We start from the raw sequence: 18,187 nt of genomic DNA on the forward strand, positions 1-18,187 counted from the left end.
TTCCTGCTGCTCCTTCTATGCAAAATGTTCTTGCCGAATCATCTTCAGGCTGCTCCTAAATACCTGTGTCACCTAGGAAAGCTGAAAGGACAAAGGGTAACAGAATCTTCCAGATAAACAAATCCTTTGCTCTGCACACACTTTGCATTTTTGTGGTTTTCTCTTTACCACATTAACCCAAGGCACTACTGGGAATTTTGGAAGGACTTTTCAACTCTTGAAGAGTATGAGCCTCGTCATTCTGTCCCAGCGTAAACATTTTGGCGTGGCTTAATGTTGAAAGAGATGCCATATTCCTTTATGGTAGCAAATATTGCTGTACAATTTGATGCTTGTCCTTCTTCTGAAAGAAGCTGAAGTCTGATGAGGAGTAGCCGAGGGAGATGGGGGTGTTTAATCTGGAGATAAAGAGATTTAAGGGAGAACCCTATCACTGCACAGCTCCCTGCCAGGAGTTTGGAGCCAGACTGGTGTCAGGCTCTGCTCCCAGGGAATAAGAGGTATCATGAAAGGAAATGGTCTTCTGATGCATCAGCTGAGATTTAAGTGGGACTTTAGGAGTAATTGTTTCACTGCAAGAGTGACTAAACATTGGACTGGGCTGCCCAGGGATGAGGGTGGAGTGACCGGCCCTGGAAGGACTGCAGGCAGCACCCGGTGTCATGGTCTGGCTGACACAGGGCGTTGGGTCCTAAGTTGGGCTCGGTGATCCCGGAGGCCTTTTCCAACCTAAGCGATTCTGAGACTCTGACTCAGAATCCAACACACGGAATCCCTGCAGCCCCGCTCCGCTCCCCTCACAGCGCCGCCAGCCACAGCCGCCATGGCCGCCCCGCCGGGACCCCCTGCCCCGCCCCGCCCCGCTGCCATGGCGACCAACGCGCCCGCTGATTGGCTGCGCCGCCCCGCCCAATCCGCGCGCGGGGTGTTCCGGCGGTGCCAACATGGCGGCCAGGTAAACACGGCCGGGGGCGCCGGGCGCGGGGCCGGGCGCGGGCAGCGAGGGGCTCGGGCAGCGCTGCCGGCCGTGTGGGGACACTGAGGGGGATCCGCGGGGCTCCGGCAGCGCTGCCGGCCGTGTGGGGACACGGAGGGAGATCCGCGGGGCTCCGGCAGCGCTGCGGCTGTGTGGGGACACTGAGGGGGCTCCGGCAGCGCTGCCGGCCGTGCGGGGACTGGCAGGAGGCGAGGGCCGGCTGCGCTCCCTCAGGCCAGCGCTGAGCCGCGTTTGTGTTCTTGTCGCTGCCTCCGGAGTCTCCATGGCCTGCCTCCTGCCCGGACGGGTGTTCCTGCCGCGGCCCGGCGAAGGGAGCCGGCTGTGCTGTCCCGGGAAGTTGCCCCTGTGGAGGCACGGGATGCGTTTGCTGCAGTGTCGCCCTTAAATTGAAAGCTGTAAGCAAACGCTTAAAGACACAACCTTAAAGAACAAGGAGTGAGGTAAAAAAGCCAGTAGTGTCAGCCTCTGTACTCAAGTCGTCGTCTTCTTTCTGAAATAGGAAATATTAGGACCTTTATAATGCTTGTCGAAAATATGTAATGATAGTTATGTAAGATAAGCTAAAATACTGATGACGTGTTTTGCTGTTTCTGTTTCTCTCTTCTGCAGGTGGTTTTTGTGTTGGGATGGGTGACCTGGTATCTTTGCACTGACTTGAAATAGTTTGGACTTATTTAAACTGGAAGATGTGGAGTGGCTTGTTACCTCCTGGCCTGAATGAAAGTGATGTTGATCTAAGTTCTGATGATGGAGATGAAACAACTGATTCCTGCTCAAAAGAAGATACTGAAAGACTTCAGGGGACTGGACAGGAGAGTAATGCCAGCAGTGAACCTGTTGTACCAGTGACAGATGGAGAAGGTGAATCCCAAACGTGCCCTCCTGGAGTTTCTGTAAATATCTGGAATGTATGTATCATTGCAGATCTCCAAATGAGCATTGTGCAGTGTACTCAGATGTCTCTTTTAGATTAAAATAAATCAGGGTTGAATAGTCGACGTACAAATCTGAAATTAGATAAAATATAATCTGAGTATACAAACCTTAGATTGCTTAAAGCAAGGTGAACAGGAATTTAGGAAGGAGGTTATTATGTGCTAGTTTGGTGCTGGAAAGCACAGCAAGGAGTTTTCATAACTATACAGTTACATAAGATTTGTGCTTTCGGTGGTTTATGGGCTCTGAGCTGCTTGGGGTGCCTTCTGCATTGGTAAGGATTTACAGCTCAGTGTTTCAGCCTCTGTGGGGGTGCTGCATACCTGGGAAGGGGAGATGTGCCCTGCTGCTTGCTGTAGGGGTTAATTGCAAGCATTCAGACTCAAGAGTTCCTTATAACCTCCTGATTTTGCATGGAAAGACTGGGGAAAAAAAACAAAAGCAACAAAACAAACCTCTTAACAAAACAATGTGTTTAAGGCTTTGGATTCAAAATTAGAATTGATAAAAAATAGGTGTCCTCTTTCATCCCTCAATCCGTGTAGGTAGCCTGCTGTGCAAGGACCATGTTGTCACTAATTTGTGGATTACAAACTACCAGCTAGGCAATAAAAGTACATGGTATAGCTCAGGAGTACACAACAAGCAAAAGTGTGTTCTGTGTCACATCTCATGAGAGAGCTGTCAGATCTGAACAGTCCTGGGATGTAGGAAGGGCAGGAAGTCAGAGAGGTGCTGAAAGGTTAGCACCAATTCCAGTTTAACATCATCAGAATTGCATGGTCTCGATTTATAAACTGGAATGTAACAGATAACGCAAGGCACTGTGCATAATTAAACATTTCTCTGTGTTATTTCTTAAAAATGGGGGAAAATTAAAAATACTGACTTGCTGTTTGGTAATCTTGTAGAAATTTGTGGAGCTTCAGAAGAAACACCGTGAAATGAAAATGCAAGTAAAAGAGGAAAACAGATGTCGAAAACGAAAGCGCCACCGAAAAGGTGTTGTTTTTGTGATTAACAGAATTTATTTTTTTTAAAATTTAATTAGTGTCAATACATGCTGTTTTGTGGGGTTGGTGGTTTTGGTTTTTTGAGGTTTTTTTACGTGTTTTTTTACGTGTTTTTTTTAAATGAAGAATTGTATTCTTGCTGTTATCTAGGATTTTATTTTTCCACCTTGCAAGGTTGTAGTGAGGTTGTAGATTGCCAAATAGAATATAAGTAATATATTTGTCCTCTTCTTAAAAAGAAGGCAGAACTTACTAACTTAATACTGATTTATAATGGTTAAGTGGATTTCAGTAGTTCTGTAAAACTTAGTTTTGCACATTCTAGTTAAAACTTCACAGCTATTACAGGAGTTTCTTACCGCTGAGTGGTTTAAATCCACATGATCATTGGGTAAAAATCCCAGTGTGTTGGTCTTTGAAAGGAAATGTGACCAATTAGAGCTCTGTTAACTTCATTGGATGCTTTGGGGTATCACTGTGTAATGTTGAATTTTTCTTTCTTTTTTTTTCCCCCCTTAGCAAAACAGAGAAAGACCGATGAAGTGGCTAAGAGGTATAACCAGGTCATTGGGATTACCTGAGGTCTGTTAGTAGCAGGCAAAACTTGTAATAAGCCTGACCACAGTCATAGCCAAAGCCTAGCTCTGAGTTCTTTTAAATTTGTTCAGTGTGTGTTGGGCAGTCTGAATTTGTACTAGTGATTGCTTGATGGAGTGTTATTGCTTGGTTTTAAAAATCAACACAAATGTATTACTTAAAGTAATTTGTAATAGATTTGATATTCTTCCTACTTCCTTCATACAAGCTCCTGTTCAGCCTGCTCCTTCCCTTCTTTTTCCTTGATGGTAGTGTTAGGTTTATGGTTAGACTCAATTTTAAATTTTCAACCTAAATGAAATTTAGAACCTAGCAACCTATCAGCTTGCTTTCAAGATTGTGAAATTACACTTACAAAGGGGAAGGAATAATTAATTTCACTTCATTTAAAAACTGATTGAGTGAAAAGACCATATCTACCAAATGGAACAGTTTATTTTAGCTTGAAAAAGTTATTGCAAGTGATGGAAAGGGAAGTGGTTATAGTAATGACTTGTTTGTTTGTTGGTTTGTTTTTAGTAGTCAGCAGTTGGAAAATGAAGACAAATGGAAAGAACTTACACAATACTTTGGAATCAATGATAGATTTGAAACACCTGTGTACAGCAGGGCTCCACAAAAGGTGACTTATTACAAAGGCAGTGTCAACTTGTATATAGCAATAAAAGAACTTGTCCTTAATTGAGATAAAAATGAAACTGAGGCTGTTTGGGAGTAAAGAATACAGTCACTCTGAGAAAGGATGATTTTGTGAACTTTTTAAATAAATCTCCTTGAATGGTTGTGCTTTCTTTTAAGACAGTATCCAGGCTTGTTTCCTGTCTGGTTTTGTTTTGTCCTGTTGGGAGAGACAGAACACTTCATGTGCATTGTTTGACTTTGCCCTTTGTTTTGCTTCATCATGTTGTAACTTAAAAATGTGTCACATAAATCCTTCAGTTGACACCAGTGGCTACAAGAATTAAAGGGGCAAACCTAGCATACATTTTGACTGGATTCATAACACATTCTGTTGATAAATATTGCTGTTTAATTACTGATATCTGAAATAGTTGGCACACGTGATGGGTAAGTTAAGAATCTCACTACAGTGTGAATTTCTGTTTGCACTGTTGGTTCTATAGTATTTCTTCTCAAGTTCTCTGTAAGTTCTATTACATTAAATGTTCAGTTAGCTTCCTTTATGATAAGTTTTGTATTTTCCATCTTCTTAAAGTAAATTTCTACATGCAGGTCATGAAGATTTGCTTGCTTCTTAATTTTGGTGGTTATTTAGTTGCCTTTAAAGTGCTCAGAGTAGATCTGGAATGAGGCCCAAAGTGTTCAGATGCTGGTGGTTTCATTGTAATTTCAGGGGTATTATCACTAGTGGAAGGTGTGTCATTATTTTCAGAAAATGCACCTTAACAGAATTTGTTATCACTGCAACTCCCAATTGTGCATTTTTTTTTTCATTTACCACCTGAAATAATTCAAGTGCAGTGTTTGCAGATCACTGTTCCTCAAGAATTCCATTAGCTTTTCCACTTTTATTTCTTAAAGTGTATGTTATGGAACTGTCAAATGTGTTTTCTTTAGCTTCACTAATATTTAGAACCAGTGAGGCTGTAAATTCTCTTTTGTTATGAGAGGGAGGATTTTAGTGAAATTCTGAAGTCAGTGGTACCCTTCTGTATTCCATCAAAAGTTTACAACTATAATTTCCAGGAAATAGTTAGTCTTTATTGTTATGTTATTTGTAAGTGTTGCCATTAAACAAGTTATGCTTACTTCTGAAAATAAGAAAACAATCATTAAATCCTGAAGCTTTTTCATTGTTTTCCATAGGGCTGCTAGAAATTTTAATTTATTAGCAGAGTGGAGTGGCTTTGTGCCAGAACTCTGGTTTTTGGATAAAGATAAGATCTTAGAACTGTAACGATACAGTGGTAATTGCCATTCTTCATGTTACCTGACACATATATTTCACATTTTGTTTAGAAAGCTCCAGGGATGGAAGAGATAAGCCAGATCTTCAGATGAAATTTTATTGTGACAGGCATAAACTAGCCCATGTAATTTTTTTAACCTATAGTATTATCCTGCACATAAGGTGGAACTAATGCAATGATTTGTGCTCAGGCAGCCTCTCAGTGAATTCTTAATTATACTGTCCATTACAATACACAGCCAGAGTGATTTGTGGTGCACAGAAATTACAGGTTTATGCAGTGTCTTAAAGAATTTTATGAAAGAAATATTTTTAGAAAGGAGGTATTCCCTTTTAATATGTTCTTTTTGTTCTAAAGGCATTTACTGTTTTTTTTTTTTTATCCCTGGTAGTCTGGCCTTGAACTGAGCATAGAGAAGTGTGTGGCTGAAGGTGACATTGCCAAGGCTGAGGAGCTGAGTGACAGATTAGCCATTCGTGAGGTAAGTGGGCTGTTAACAAAAACTCTGAGTTTAGTTTTGCACATCTGGACTAAAAGTGTCACGAGTAAACACTCATTGAAGATTTTTCAGCGTCTTTCCTGTTTCCTGAGCAGATTGCTGTCAGTGACTGAAGGACTTTGCTGCTGATCTAGCTGTGCTTGGACAGCTGTGGCTGTGTTTAAGAATTGAAAATACAACCATGAGCTGTCCCAAGTAACTTTGCTTTAGGGCCTTACTGCTCCCTCTGTAACTCAGAGGAGTTGGTGTCTGGTCATCTCTGTTGAGGTTTTGATTTTTCTCTATGTTCAAACCAAGAGGACAGGAGTAGGATGTTCCCTTCCACTCAGTTTCCTGTGCCTCATAAATTTTATTGCATTACCTCACCTGCAAGCTTGGGAAGCCTGAAGACAGGTAGAGATTTATCAAGCCTAGAGCAAATAAGGACATGAGCCTCAAGCTGTGTGCCAGTACTTGTTTTCCTGTGTATTCATGTGGTCAGGAGTTGATGGCTGGAAGAATTCTGAAGAAGAATGGAAGTAGATAGTTGTCTCTCTGTACTACTGCTGTAGCCTTAGAATTGTGTTGGATATTTTTTTCTCCTTGTCATAATTATTCAGTATATAAATACATACCTAAAAACAAGTCCAGAGTAACACAATTTTTTCAAGACGTTATCTTGTTAGTTGGTATAGCTAGGTAGTTTCATGAAAGCTGTGCTCTCTTTGCCACAAAAATGGGCGTTTTTAAATCTGTATGTACTGCTTAATGAATATTTAAAACTGGTGAAGAATCTATCAGATAGCTCTGGTAACTTAATTTAAGAAATTGTCCAATTTGTGCTCATAGGGTAGGTGGTAGCAGCTGAAATAAAAATTGTTAAAGTCCACACAGGCTATTTTCCCCACTGCAAGTTGTGCATGGGGAGAAAATGCAGAGGAAAAAATTTGGATAAAAAGATAGTTGAATAGTTTTGAAGCCAGGTAAGAAAAAAAAAAAAAGTACTGTTTCAGTGAGTGGAGAAGTGATCTTTTTAAAGTCATCTGAGTAATATGATTTAAACTATACATCTTCTAGATTTATACTAAAAAATAATTATATATTTTTTGCTTTCATTCCTTTATCTTGCATATTCTTCCACCTTCACAGAGGTAATGGGAATTTTCTGTTCTCTGTATATGCTTGCAAATTCAAAGGTATTAGAAAGGGATTAGGAAAGCAAAGACAAATTTTAGCTGCTTCTCATTCTCATACAAATATTTTAAATGTTTCCTAAATACAGTGTTTTAAACTAAGCTTTAATGTAAAATTTCAGATTTAAATCTGTTTAATGCAATGTATTACAGTATTGTGATGGCTTTAAAAACAGAGGCTTTTGAAGTGAGAAATAACAGTTCTTAAGGTTCTCTGAGGTTAGGTAAAAGTAACTGTTCCTCAGTGAGTGTTCTTACAAAATCATTAAACTCCTCCATTTAGTCACTCAGGGCAGTTTCTAATGACTAGACTCTTATCTGCTTTGTCACCAGGGATCACAAAACTTCAGTCTGCAAAGATAACAGCTATTGACAGTGGTAGGAATGTGTCCTGATGTTCCCTTTGAGTCTGACCAGCTTCTGACTGTTTTATTACCTTTCATGTGTACAACATGAAAAACACTTGCTGTTCTCCTTCACAAATGTCATTATCCCATCTCCTCTAAAGTGGTTGGAGTATTATAATCAATAAAACATACTGAGGTTCTAGTGCAAATTGTTTGACTATAAAACAAATTAATATGAGAAGTTTTAAGGTTTTGTAATATTTATGATAAACTGTTATCTGATTTTGGTGGCCATGGGATTATACAACATCTAGTGTATCCCAGGTGCTACAGCAGTGTATTATTATTTGTGGAACATTAGCTCCAAATTGTTGACTTTCAAATATTAGCATGTTGTAATTCTGAAAACAAAATGCTTGAAACATTATTAGTATTCACAGCCTTGACTTGGTTTTGGTTAAGTGGGTTTATCTGAACAAATAGTGTGTTGAAAGAAGGAAAACTCAAATGACTGGCTTGATCTCTCATGAGGAGTTCTGTCGAGGCAGAGTCCATGTGAATTCACTGGGGTTCTCTGCTCTTGCAAAGATGTGCTCCATTGCTCATTGCAAGGTTCATTTTTCTTTGTGACTTTCAGAAGCTTTTTTTTTAAGTGATCTTTTAAAATAATTTTTTTTTCCCAAGGAAAATGTTCTAACAGTGACTGCTTCAGTGAAGAGCTATAAAAAGAGAATTTGATTATGGAAGAGGTTGATTGAACAATCATTGTTTTTTCGTGTTGCATAGTATTGATTCAATTGTTGCTTTTCTTTTCTTAGCAATTTACAGAAATACCCATTTTAAAATACAAGGCCTTTAAGAAGTGAGTTAATTTTTAAATTATGTGGCTATTTATACCCCTCTAACTTCCAAATGCAGCACAGCTCTGTGAGCAAGTCAGGCATGGAACTGTGCTGTGGCTGTATTGAAGTACACCACTTCTGAAGTCTGGAGTAATAAGGGGATGAATTATTGTTCTTTTATCTCAACTTCATCTCTTTATGTATAGTTTTCATTTTTCTTGAGCAGTGTTACAGGGCTGGGGACAGAGAATGTGTGACAAACAGCTGTGTGGTGTTTGGGGTGCAGCCCCCCTTGCAGCCTTGTGAGAAATGTTCAGTGGGTAGGTGTTCTTTTTGAAATCAGGTGTATGGGGTTTTAATCGGCACCATTTTCTTTTGCAAGAAGCAGTGACTGGAACCTGCTGATAAAGCTTTTGCTTTGAGGCACAGATCCCAGAGTTCTTAAAGCCGTTTCCTGCCTTAATAAGTGAAACTAATTTTTGATGTATAACATTTATAAGCCTGTGAAACTGATAGGGCAGCTTCAGTATTTAGAAAAATGAAGCCAAAAATAAACAGATGATGAGTATAGACGGTAAAAACATGTCCTAAAAAGCAATGGAATGTCAGAATGATGCTGTCAATACCCTATCGTTGTGACACTGTGAGAAAAGGTTTTTTAAAATCAGATTCATTTAAAATCAGTGATGACTTAGGCAATATGCATAATCTAGCAGCTGTCAGTGCATCATGGAATTTTGCATTCTGAAAACCTAAATGATACTGCTTTAAGGTTTTGGGTCTTCAGGTTTCCAAGTGGTACTTGTTGCAGGTTTTTAAAGGAGGGTGCTACTGCACTGCCTTAAATGAGGCTTTGGGCAATATATTTTTTGTTGATTTTTTTGCTTTGACAAATACACACAAATGCTTATTTTAAAACAAAGCTTCTCAATCCAGGAGCATTCAAGGTTTTGGAGTGAGAATTAGAACTTGCATACCTCCTGCATGAGGCTATATTTACTGGTGGCTGCATGGGTGGATTCATATGGAGCTTTTGAGACTGGCTGGCGTGTTCCCCCTTTTTTGTTGGCATTTCTATTATAAAAATGAACTATATGTGTAAATCAATGCTGAATATTCTGTCTGATCTCTGGGCAAACCTCACTACCAAGTATTACCCCTTGTCTCCTGCAGTCAGTCATCAGGGCAGCAGATCTCTACCTGTGGAAGCCTTGGCCATTCCCACAGCATGTTCCCTTGTGGGGTGTTCTGCTCCCCTGAGAGGTCTGGTGATCCTGACGTTCTTGATTTCATTATTTTATTGAAAACTTTCCTGAAAAAAAATATAGGTATCTCTGCATTATGTTGTAGAGAATAAGTCAGGCCTTCAATAACTCTGCTCCTTCAGCTTCTGGCTGGAGCACCTCAGTGCTGTGATGCAGTTACAGTGTCCAAGATCAACACTGCTTTGGTAAATGTGTTGAGCAACAACATAAAGCAGGTGGCTCATACTCCTTAATTCACTGTAGATCTTCAAGCACACACTGCTGAATTATTTTTTAAATACCTGACCTACAGTACTGTTAAATAACTGAGCAATTCATTGCAGTGTGCATGGTACAATATGCACACTTAGTGTTTGTTATTGGAATCCAGTTGCTGTGTTTGTTACCACATTCCAGGGTTTCCAGCATTGGCAGAGTCCTTCACTTTTTATAGGTGTGCTTTTCAGATGTAGACTGGCATACCTAAAGCTATTGTTTGAACATTGCATTTAAGGATGACTTACTTAACTTGAGAGATGCCAACAGAAATGTTAATGTAATGCAGGAGCTACCCAAAAAAATCTGAGCCTTTTAGAATGAAGGTTATTAAGAGAATAAAGTATATGTGAGCACTTATCTGGGATGACATGATTTTTTGGTGATGCCTTAGGGTAGGATAGCTGAGATCTAACAGTAGCAGGTACTTGGGATATGGAGCTGGGAACAGACACTTGGAATTATGTCAACTTTTTAATGCTTTGTAAAAATCTTTCTGGGATTCTATCTGGAGATGTAATTAAATTGTTCCTACTGTGTTAGTGGGAATCCACCTAGATTTTTTTAAAGAATAAATGTTGATAAATTAGAGCACTGTGACTGTGCATAGCTGGATGTGTTTATCCCTTTGAGTAAGGATGGTATGTGCAGATATCTGGTAATTTCTTTCTGCTATGAATCAAAAAATTATTTTCATAAGTAAACCAAAAAAAATCTTCAAAGATTCCCCACCACCACTCCTTCCATATATTTTCCAAGTTTTTTTCCCCTGTAGAGAAAGAAGTTTTTTTTCATAGTGCTTTTGTGCTTAAATCATGGTTTGGTGTCTCAAAATGTAGAATACAGATTTCTTATGGCTCTAATATTGTAAGAACTGTAGACTTTGCATCTGTTGGTGGTTTTTGTGTGAGCTGTCTGGTAGGTAGGTGCCACATTGTCTATGAGCACATTAGCCCGAGGACTGGAACTTGAACATGATTAAATGATCTTGACCATATTAGACTTACCTGTCAAAAGTAACTTTAAAAATATTTTGTAATTTAGTGTGCTAAATTGCTGTAGCACTTGTCAGTCTCTAAATAGCACAGACTTTGACAGCACTTCCTAAGCACTTGGCTTAGTGGCTTCTGGCATTTTGGGGAAAGACTTAAAAAGCTGCAATTTATAGGGACACTGGTATTTAATCAAACTTAAATGAAAGATCTACATTGTAATTGATGAAATAAATTGGCTATTCACTGGAATATCATCCTCATGTTACAGCAAGATCAGTCCTGCTGTTGTCTTTAAAATTTGATGCATCAGTTTTGACCTTTTTCTCATGATCAAATTAAGTATCTCCTGTATCTCCTGTCTGCAAGTGACCTCTGGTCATATAAATTAGAAAGGGAAGTGCACAGGGCAGTTAGTTGGTTAGAACTGTTAAGAACCATTATGGAAACTGGTTTCCATGTGAGAATCTGGGTAGGAAATGATTGATTGTGGTGACATTACTGTCAGAGATGGACAGGAGTCAGTACTTGATGCTATTCTGTTGGTAAAATAAAATTTCTAAGTTCTGTGCAATGCTCCAAATTTCTCACAGTGTTTTAGGTACCTGAAGTGATAAAATTTTCTATGGAGTGTAACCAAGCACAAATTAAGTTGGAGCTCTGGTGGTGGAAGAACTGCCCCCTCCCCAACAAAAAAAAAAAAAAAAAGTATTTATCTATGAAGGATTTCCTTTCTTACCTTAGTAAAGGTGCTTCCAAATATTCCTCTTCATTGAGGTGGTTTTCTTTTAACCTTTGGAACATGGCAGGGTTATCACCTAGAATTACATTCTTATGCTCCCTTAATTATGTATATCTTTTCCTTAACAAACCTTAAAAAAAGATTTCAGATGTTACAAGTCTAATTAAAGAGACAGACAAAGCACAGTTTATACTGTAGATTTTTTCTGCAGTTCAATTAATCAGCATGTTTTCTCTTTTAATTAAAACCATTTTAGTAAATTAAAGCCCACAGCAAAACACATATATAATTTGTTTGTAATTAGCTCTTAATTGGTGGTAGTTGAAGCTTAGCACCCTTGGTTTCTTTCTTCATGATTGCCATTTTATTAGCAGCCAGTCATTAATTAATCTTTTTTTCTAATTAGCTTATAAAACTGTTGATGGCACATTATTGTAAATGTGATTTTAAGTTCAAAGCTTGTTAATAAGCTTTCTTACTTAGAAGAACAGAGATAAAGAAATTGCTGAAAACAGTACTACAGTTCTTTTTTTAAAACTGCCTTTGTTATAAGGGGGCTCTGTAAAGCATCTAACAGCTTATGGTTAATTTTTTAATGCTGTGTTTTCTCGTGAATGGAGGAAGTTACTTGCATTTAAATGTTTAAGTCTAGCAAAGAGCTTAATATTAGACCAGTTTTCTGTCCTTGCTCCATTACTGTGTCATCCAAATATAATTTGCTGTTGTAATGCACAGCATAAAAATACAACAGAGGTATTACAAAGTATTTTACAGGGGAAGTTGAGCCCATCATTGAAAGGGGACAATTTTCACTGCAAAATCCACTTGGTATTCTTGTTTGCTTTATATATTTTATATACGTCAGCAATGGATAACATTCCATAACATAAAAGGAGAAAATCATTGCTAGAGGCAAGCCTGAAATAACTAGATTCATATTTGATGAGAAACTGTAACACTATATTAAAAGGCTGTTTGGCTTCTCTGCTATGATCATAGGATATTTCAGGACCTGTTTGAATATAGATGTTTTGTTGGAGCTTTTGTAGGTTTAATATTTTGTATTTCATACCTCAGTATTTCTAGGGCAGTTCTTGAATCCCTTGTGTCAGTATCATTCAGCATTTACATTTTACAGTCCTGTCTTAAAGACAAGTCTTTGCTGTGTGATGTTTAATGTAAAATGTCCTGATTTGCAAGGAAGTTTTCTGGAAGTTGCAGTACATTCTGTTGCAACTTAATAAAAATGTTTACTCTTGTGCCTGAACTTTACATTCTATTTCAACTTCAGCCATTTCTTTGCTTGTTTTAAAAGTGTTTTATGATGCTGTGCAAGAAACACTAGAAAGGGATAGCTGACAAGGAAAAAATTAAAAATTGGATAAAAAGTAAATGAATAATGTCATATTACTAAAAAGATGAGAGGCTAATTTGTGCCGACTTTTTGCTAATTTTGTTCAAGCCTCAAAATGAGGAGCTGTCACCCGTTCTGTGTAGCACTGATGACAGTGCCAATGATCCATGAAATAAGCTGCCGCTGGCTTTGTTCTGATAAGAATGAACAAATCTGCACAATGTACGGCTCCCAGAATCTCATTTTCATACTTGCATGCAGGCTAAAAGAAATAAGCTGTTTGCAGGCTTGATTAATCAGACATTTGAGGGTTTTTTGTCTCTTTGATCTCTTTCGTCTCCTAGGTAACTTGCTTGACATTAATGTTGAGCTTGAGTAAAGACAATCAGGAATTGTAGACCAAACTGATATAAAAATTAAAGACCTTAACACTTTAAGTACTCCGGTAATGGTTCCGCTTTACTTCAGAAAACATCTGTTTTCATTTAATTAAAGAACAAAAGAGAATGGCATAAATATTTTTCATAGAGACCTGTTATTCCATAAAAAGTTAAAGTATGATAATTGGTATTTTTAAAAAAATGCCTTGAAAGTGTTCAAAAAGAAGCAAAGCTTCAGATACTTGTTACAAGGTAACAATTTCAGATGAGTAGGAAATTTTCATTTATGCTGCATTAAACATCTAGAGTAAGATATTTGACATGATTATTGGTCAACTTCAAAATGGAAAGGGCTTTGCCCTGTCGAAACTGAGTTGTTTTTTAAGTTTGCCTCAAAATACACATATATATAGTGTTACAAGGATGAACCATTATATCAGCTTTACTACCCAGTATGATTTACACACTTTAAACCTGTAAAATTGAAAGGAATTTAAAAAAAAAAATGTCGCAGTGCGTTTGCTTGAGGTTATGCAGACGCTTTTACAAATCTTCCAAGTGGCTGTAAAGATGAATGCCTCAAGGGTCTAGCCAGGGCCCTGCTTTTCCAACCAGCTAAAGCCCTTATCTTAAATCCAAGCAAAGTACCATTAATCTTTTTGAAAGACCTTTTATGGCTTTTAATATATCCCAAATTAGAACATTTTACACCCTTGGTTCCTGAAATATGGTGATAAAAAGCCTTTAGAGCTTAATTTTCCTTACTGCGTGCTCTGACCAATTTGCAGTTCTTTGTGATAATGTTTAGACACCTTAATTAAAATGCAGCAAAATATTGGATGTTCTATATGGAAAATGCTGATACTTTGACTACACAAGAAATTGTTGTATATATTTTTATTCATGCTTTCTTACTTCTTTTAAGATTGTATTTTATTGAGTTATCTGATGACCTGAAATGTTAGTGTGGGGGTTTTTTTTTTAAATATAAAATCCATTGACCAAGCTTTTATGGATTTCTTCTGGGGGGGGAACAGGGAGTGAAGATGTGTGTCTGGCTTTGGGTGGGAGCAGAAGACATTTCATCTGACTAAAATGTTTGTGTGTGTTTATATGCAACGTTTGTTTTCATGTCTTGAAAATTTGACTCTGGTGTAGCCTAGAAATTATAACAATGCTGCAAAATGTTTCTGCCTTTCCTTCTGCATACACTGCAGAGGATCTTACCCCATTTTTTTCTGTTATTTTCAAAGAAGGAAGAGCTCATTCTGTCTTCCAAAACATGCAGATAGAAAGATATTTCTGCAGCACTTGTTTAGAGCTCTCTTGTGTATATTTGTATGTGTATAAGTGCTCAATAGGCCACTAGAATACATTTTAAGGATATTCATCACACACTAAAAGTTAATTTTCAAGTGTGTTAGGAAGTAAAATATGTCTAATAAAGGCATGGTTCTGCTGACTGACTTCAGCCATCAGATTGCTCTATTGTTTAAACTAATAATTACTCCTGTTTCAGTTTAAAAGTAAACATTTTTTGAATATTTTAGGTGAGTTTTCTTAAGCATTTTTACACTGCAATTATATTAAGGCTAATAGCTGCCCTTAAATATTAAGTGACAATGCAAATAAAAGAATGTTATGATTTAGTATTTGACCTGAAATTTAGCAGTTCAGATGTTGGCATTGAATTACTGTTAATAAAAAATGTTAATGCTCAGGGGAAAAGTATGTAGATAATATAAAAGTTTTGAAGCAACTGGTCACAGTATTTTGTTCATGAAGGTGATTTCAAAGGTACATATTTATGACCTTAGAACACATGCAAATATGGATGAGAAGCTTGTTCAGCTTTTTTTTTCTTTTTAAATATTATGTTTATATAAATATTTATTTTCCTTTTAAACTGTTACGCTCAGCTCCTAACTGCCTGTGTTGCCAGCAGAGCCTCAAACAAAGCACAAGCTGATGTTGTGCTTGCTGCCTTCTCTTAAAGGCTGCTGCAGAAAGGCTTTCTTCATTCTTGAGCCCTGAGAGGTCCATAAGGTAGAAGAGTTTGTAGTGATGCTGGTTTGTTTTGGTTTTTTTCTTTCTTAACAAAATGATCACCTACCTATTGTGTGTTTGATGGGATAGTTGTGGAAAATGTATCAGTGCATCTACACCTGCAGATGTGTTCTTGAGTTCTCTCATTTTGCCTGGATAAAGCATTTCTCAGAGTAAATATTTGTCTGCATAGATGTTACAGATTATTCAAGAATATTGCCATTAACAGTGGAACTCCAGCCAAGGTGCTAAAGAGTGTTCTTCTCTTGGGTCTCCTGTTCTTTGATGATCCCATGACATTTTGGAGGAAATTCAGAATATCCAGTCAGAAACTGTTTGCTAATTTCAGTAGATTTGGGTGTGGATTGAAAGAAAACCTGTTTGTCCACATCAGCTTGTAGCAGTTTGGGGTAAATGAATTGCATGCTTTTGTTGGAGAGCAGCAGTAACTTCTGAGAACAAATTCCTTCATAACTCATAATGTCAAGTCAAGGCAGCAACCACAAAATGTAACTACAAGTTATGAATGCTGATTAAGGGAAATAATCTGGTCATAGTTTACTGGATCTTCTTCCATTTGTTTTACTTCACTCTTCCAGTTTGCATATGTTTATGGAAGTGGTGTTCACCTACATGGAAAGCTGGCATATCATGCCCTGGCAATCTAAAAGCTTGTAAAGTGGAGATAGATACAAGAACACTGCATCATTTATTTTTGGACAGACTGATTAAAACATATATAGTGATTCTACTGAAAAATGTGTGGTGGTGGCAGCTCTTCCTGCATGAAAGTGTCTTTTTGGGTGTTTTTGACATTGGTAAGACCTGATTCTATTGTACTAGCATAGCTGAGGTCACAGACTGGTCCCAGTAACGGAGACTGAGTTATTTGGGTATGTCTGTCTATGTAAAACAAATGAACAAAAGGATCCAGTGGGCTGTTGCCCTTTGCTTTTGTTTTTGAAAATGAAGGATTTGGTGAAAAGGGTTACTTGCCCCAGGATCCTGCACCTTTGTATTTCCCTCAAGAGACACTCTTGTTTGTCCGGTCTGATAGTGCATCACCAGCCTGATACTGATATTTTAGTATCTATTGACTTTTGAGAAACAATATCAGACCAAGTAATTTGTGAGGCTTAAATTTCATATGAGCCATTTGCATCTAATCAGTTTTCCTTTGTTCCTTTTCATGTCTTAGCTTGGTGTGAAAATTGCCAAAGCTGCCGCTTGCCGCAACTTTGTAAAAGCCAAGCAAGAAGCAGAGGCTGCCCAAGAAGCTCAAAAGAAAAAGAAGCTTGCTTGGGGGTAAGTCATTTGAGTATGGAATTAAACATTTGTGGTTTCATTGGCGCTAAGTGTGTACAATACAATCTCAGTTAAATGTTTTCTTAGTTGAAATAGGCTTGTGCTAATCTTATTTGTTTAGTTTAACCTTGTTGGGCTTTGGTGGGCTTTTTTAGGAGTGTATCAGACTTAAGTACAGAGGCTTTATCAGAAATAAAGTGATGGTTGTATGGCTATATTTATCTCCATGTCTTTATTAAAGTATCAAAAGCAAGTTTTTATTTTTGTTGTTGTTAAGAATAACATGGTGAAATACTTGAAATGCATACGCTCATCATTCCTAATGTGGGTTTTGTGCTCTGTTTCAGATTTGAAGCCAAGAAAAGATGGGAAACAAAAAGCAACATGGGATACATGTAATCCATCCTGTTTGCCTCAGGAGTCAAATACCTGTTGTTGCTTGAAGAATTTTTGTGGGCAGCTTATTAAATCTAAACATAAAATCCCCAAAACAAAACATCAAATGCCTTGTATTTATCTTAATGATTTTAAACTGCACTATCTTATTTTGGCACTCTCTTGTAAATAATACAGCAAAAATTCTATCTAAATGTCAATACTGTTTTAAATTTTCCTCCTATATATGAAACCTAAAGATAATGCATTTCAGGATGAATGTGGAGTCTGGTAGAGAGCTCTGAAGTTGAAATAAAATCCTTGGTCCAAATGTGTTTTTTGCTGTGCTGCAATTAAAATGTGGGTATAAGGAGAGGGATATGTTTACTTCAGGGGCTACACAGATTTTAATGCAGTAAGTTCTTCTTTTCTGCTTGAAAGTTGGGGGAAGACACTAAATAAAGAAGAGCAAATTCAACCTATCTCCTTTAAACCAAGGGCATTTATAGCCTAAATATAAACACCAAAATAAAACCTGAAAAAAGTCCATCCTCCCTTTCCTGGAAGGATCCGGTATTACTGGTCATTTCCTGGTGCCACATTCTTCAGAATATTTCAGATTCCCAGTTTTCTTTCCTTCCTAAGAACACAGGTTTTAAAAGTCTCACGTAAAAATATATAAACACATATCTTGGAAAAATATCTGAACTGTTATGTTGTACAGTTAACTGCATCCAAGATACAAATGCAGATTTAACTCCAAGTCAAATGTTTTACAGATCAATTAAGATTTGAATGTTTATGTTATAAGATTATAACAAGAATTGATGATAATGTTTCTTCAAAATTGTTCTCAGTGAAAAGTAAGTACACATTCAAAACTAATAACTTTTCTCCCTGAAGCTCTTGCATATATGTTTAGTCACCACAATGCCTGAATTGAATTGGTAATGTAAATGTCAGTTATTGTTAACCAAGATTAATATGTTTCAGGCCAAAGGTATGGTATTAGTGTAATGGTGATTTACTGTGTAAGTACTTGGGGCTAAAACAACTTGCCAACAAATAGCAATTTGAAGTTTTACAGCAGCAATTCGAAGAGTTCAGGTTTGCAGTCCAAGATGGAATAGTGCATTTTT

General features: G+C 37.6%; 1 protein-coding gene across 4 annotated transcripts; it reads left to right on the forward strand.

The window, feature by feature from the left end:
* Positions 1 to 907: 907 nt before the first annotated feature.
* On the forward strand, positions 908 to 17,379 carry FAM204A (family with sequence similarity 204 member A). 4 transcript variants are annotated; one of them, XM_033066550.2, is made up of 8 exons: positions 908 to 955; positions 1,607 to 1,905; positions 2,845 to 2,935; positions 3,466 to 3,499; positions 4,063 to 4,165; positions 5,866 to 5,955; positions 16,567 to 16,673; positions 17,021 to 17,379. In XM_033066550.2, exons 2-8 carry the CDS (start codon positions 1,684 to 1,686, stop codon positions 17,070 to 17,072), a joined length of 699 nt encoding a protein of 232 aa, XP_032922441.1. In that variant the 5' UTR covers positions 908 to 955; positions 1,607 to 1,683; the 3' UTR covers positions 17,073 to 17,379. The 4 variants fall into 4 exon arrangements, with proteins under 4 accessions (XP_032922441.1, XP_032922444.1, XP_032922442.1 ...); XM_033066553.2 differs by having other exon boundaries at positions 4,066 to 4,165; XM_033066551.2 differs by lacking the exon at positions 908 to 955 and adding an exon at positions 1,286 to 1,392.
* Positions 17,380 to 18,187: the final 808 nt, after the last annotated feature.

This window comes from Catharus ustulatus, chromosome 8 (genome assembly GCF_009819885.2).
Source record: "Catharus ustulatus isolate bCatUst1 chromosome 8, bCatUst1.pri.v2, whole genome shotgun sequence".
NCBI lineage: Eukaryota > Metazoa > Chordata > Aves > Passeriformes > Turdidae > Catharus > Catharus ustulatus.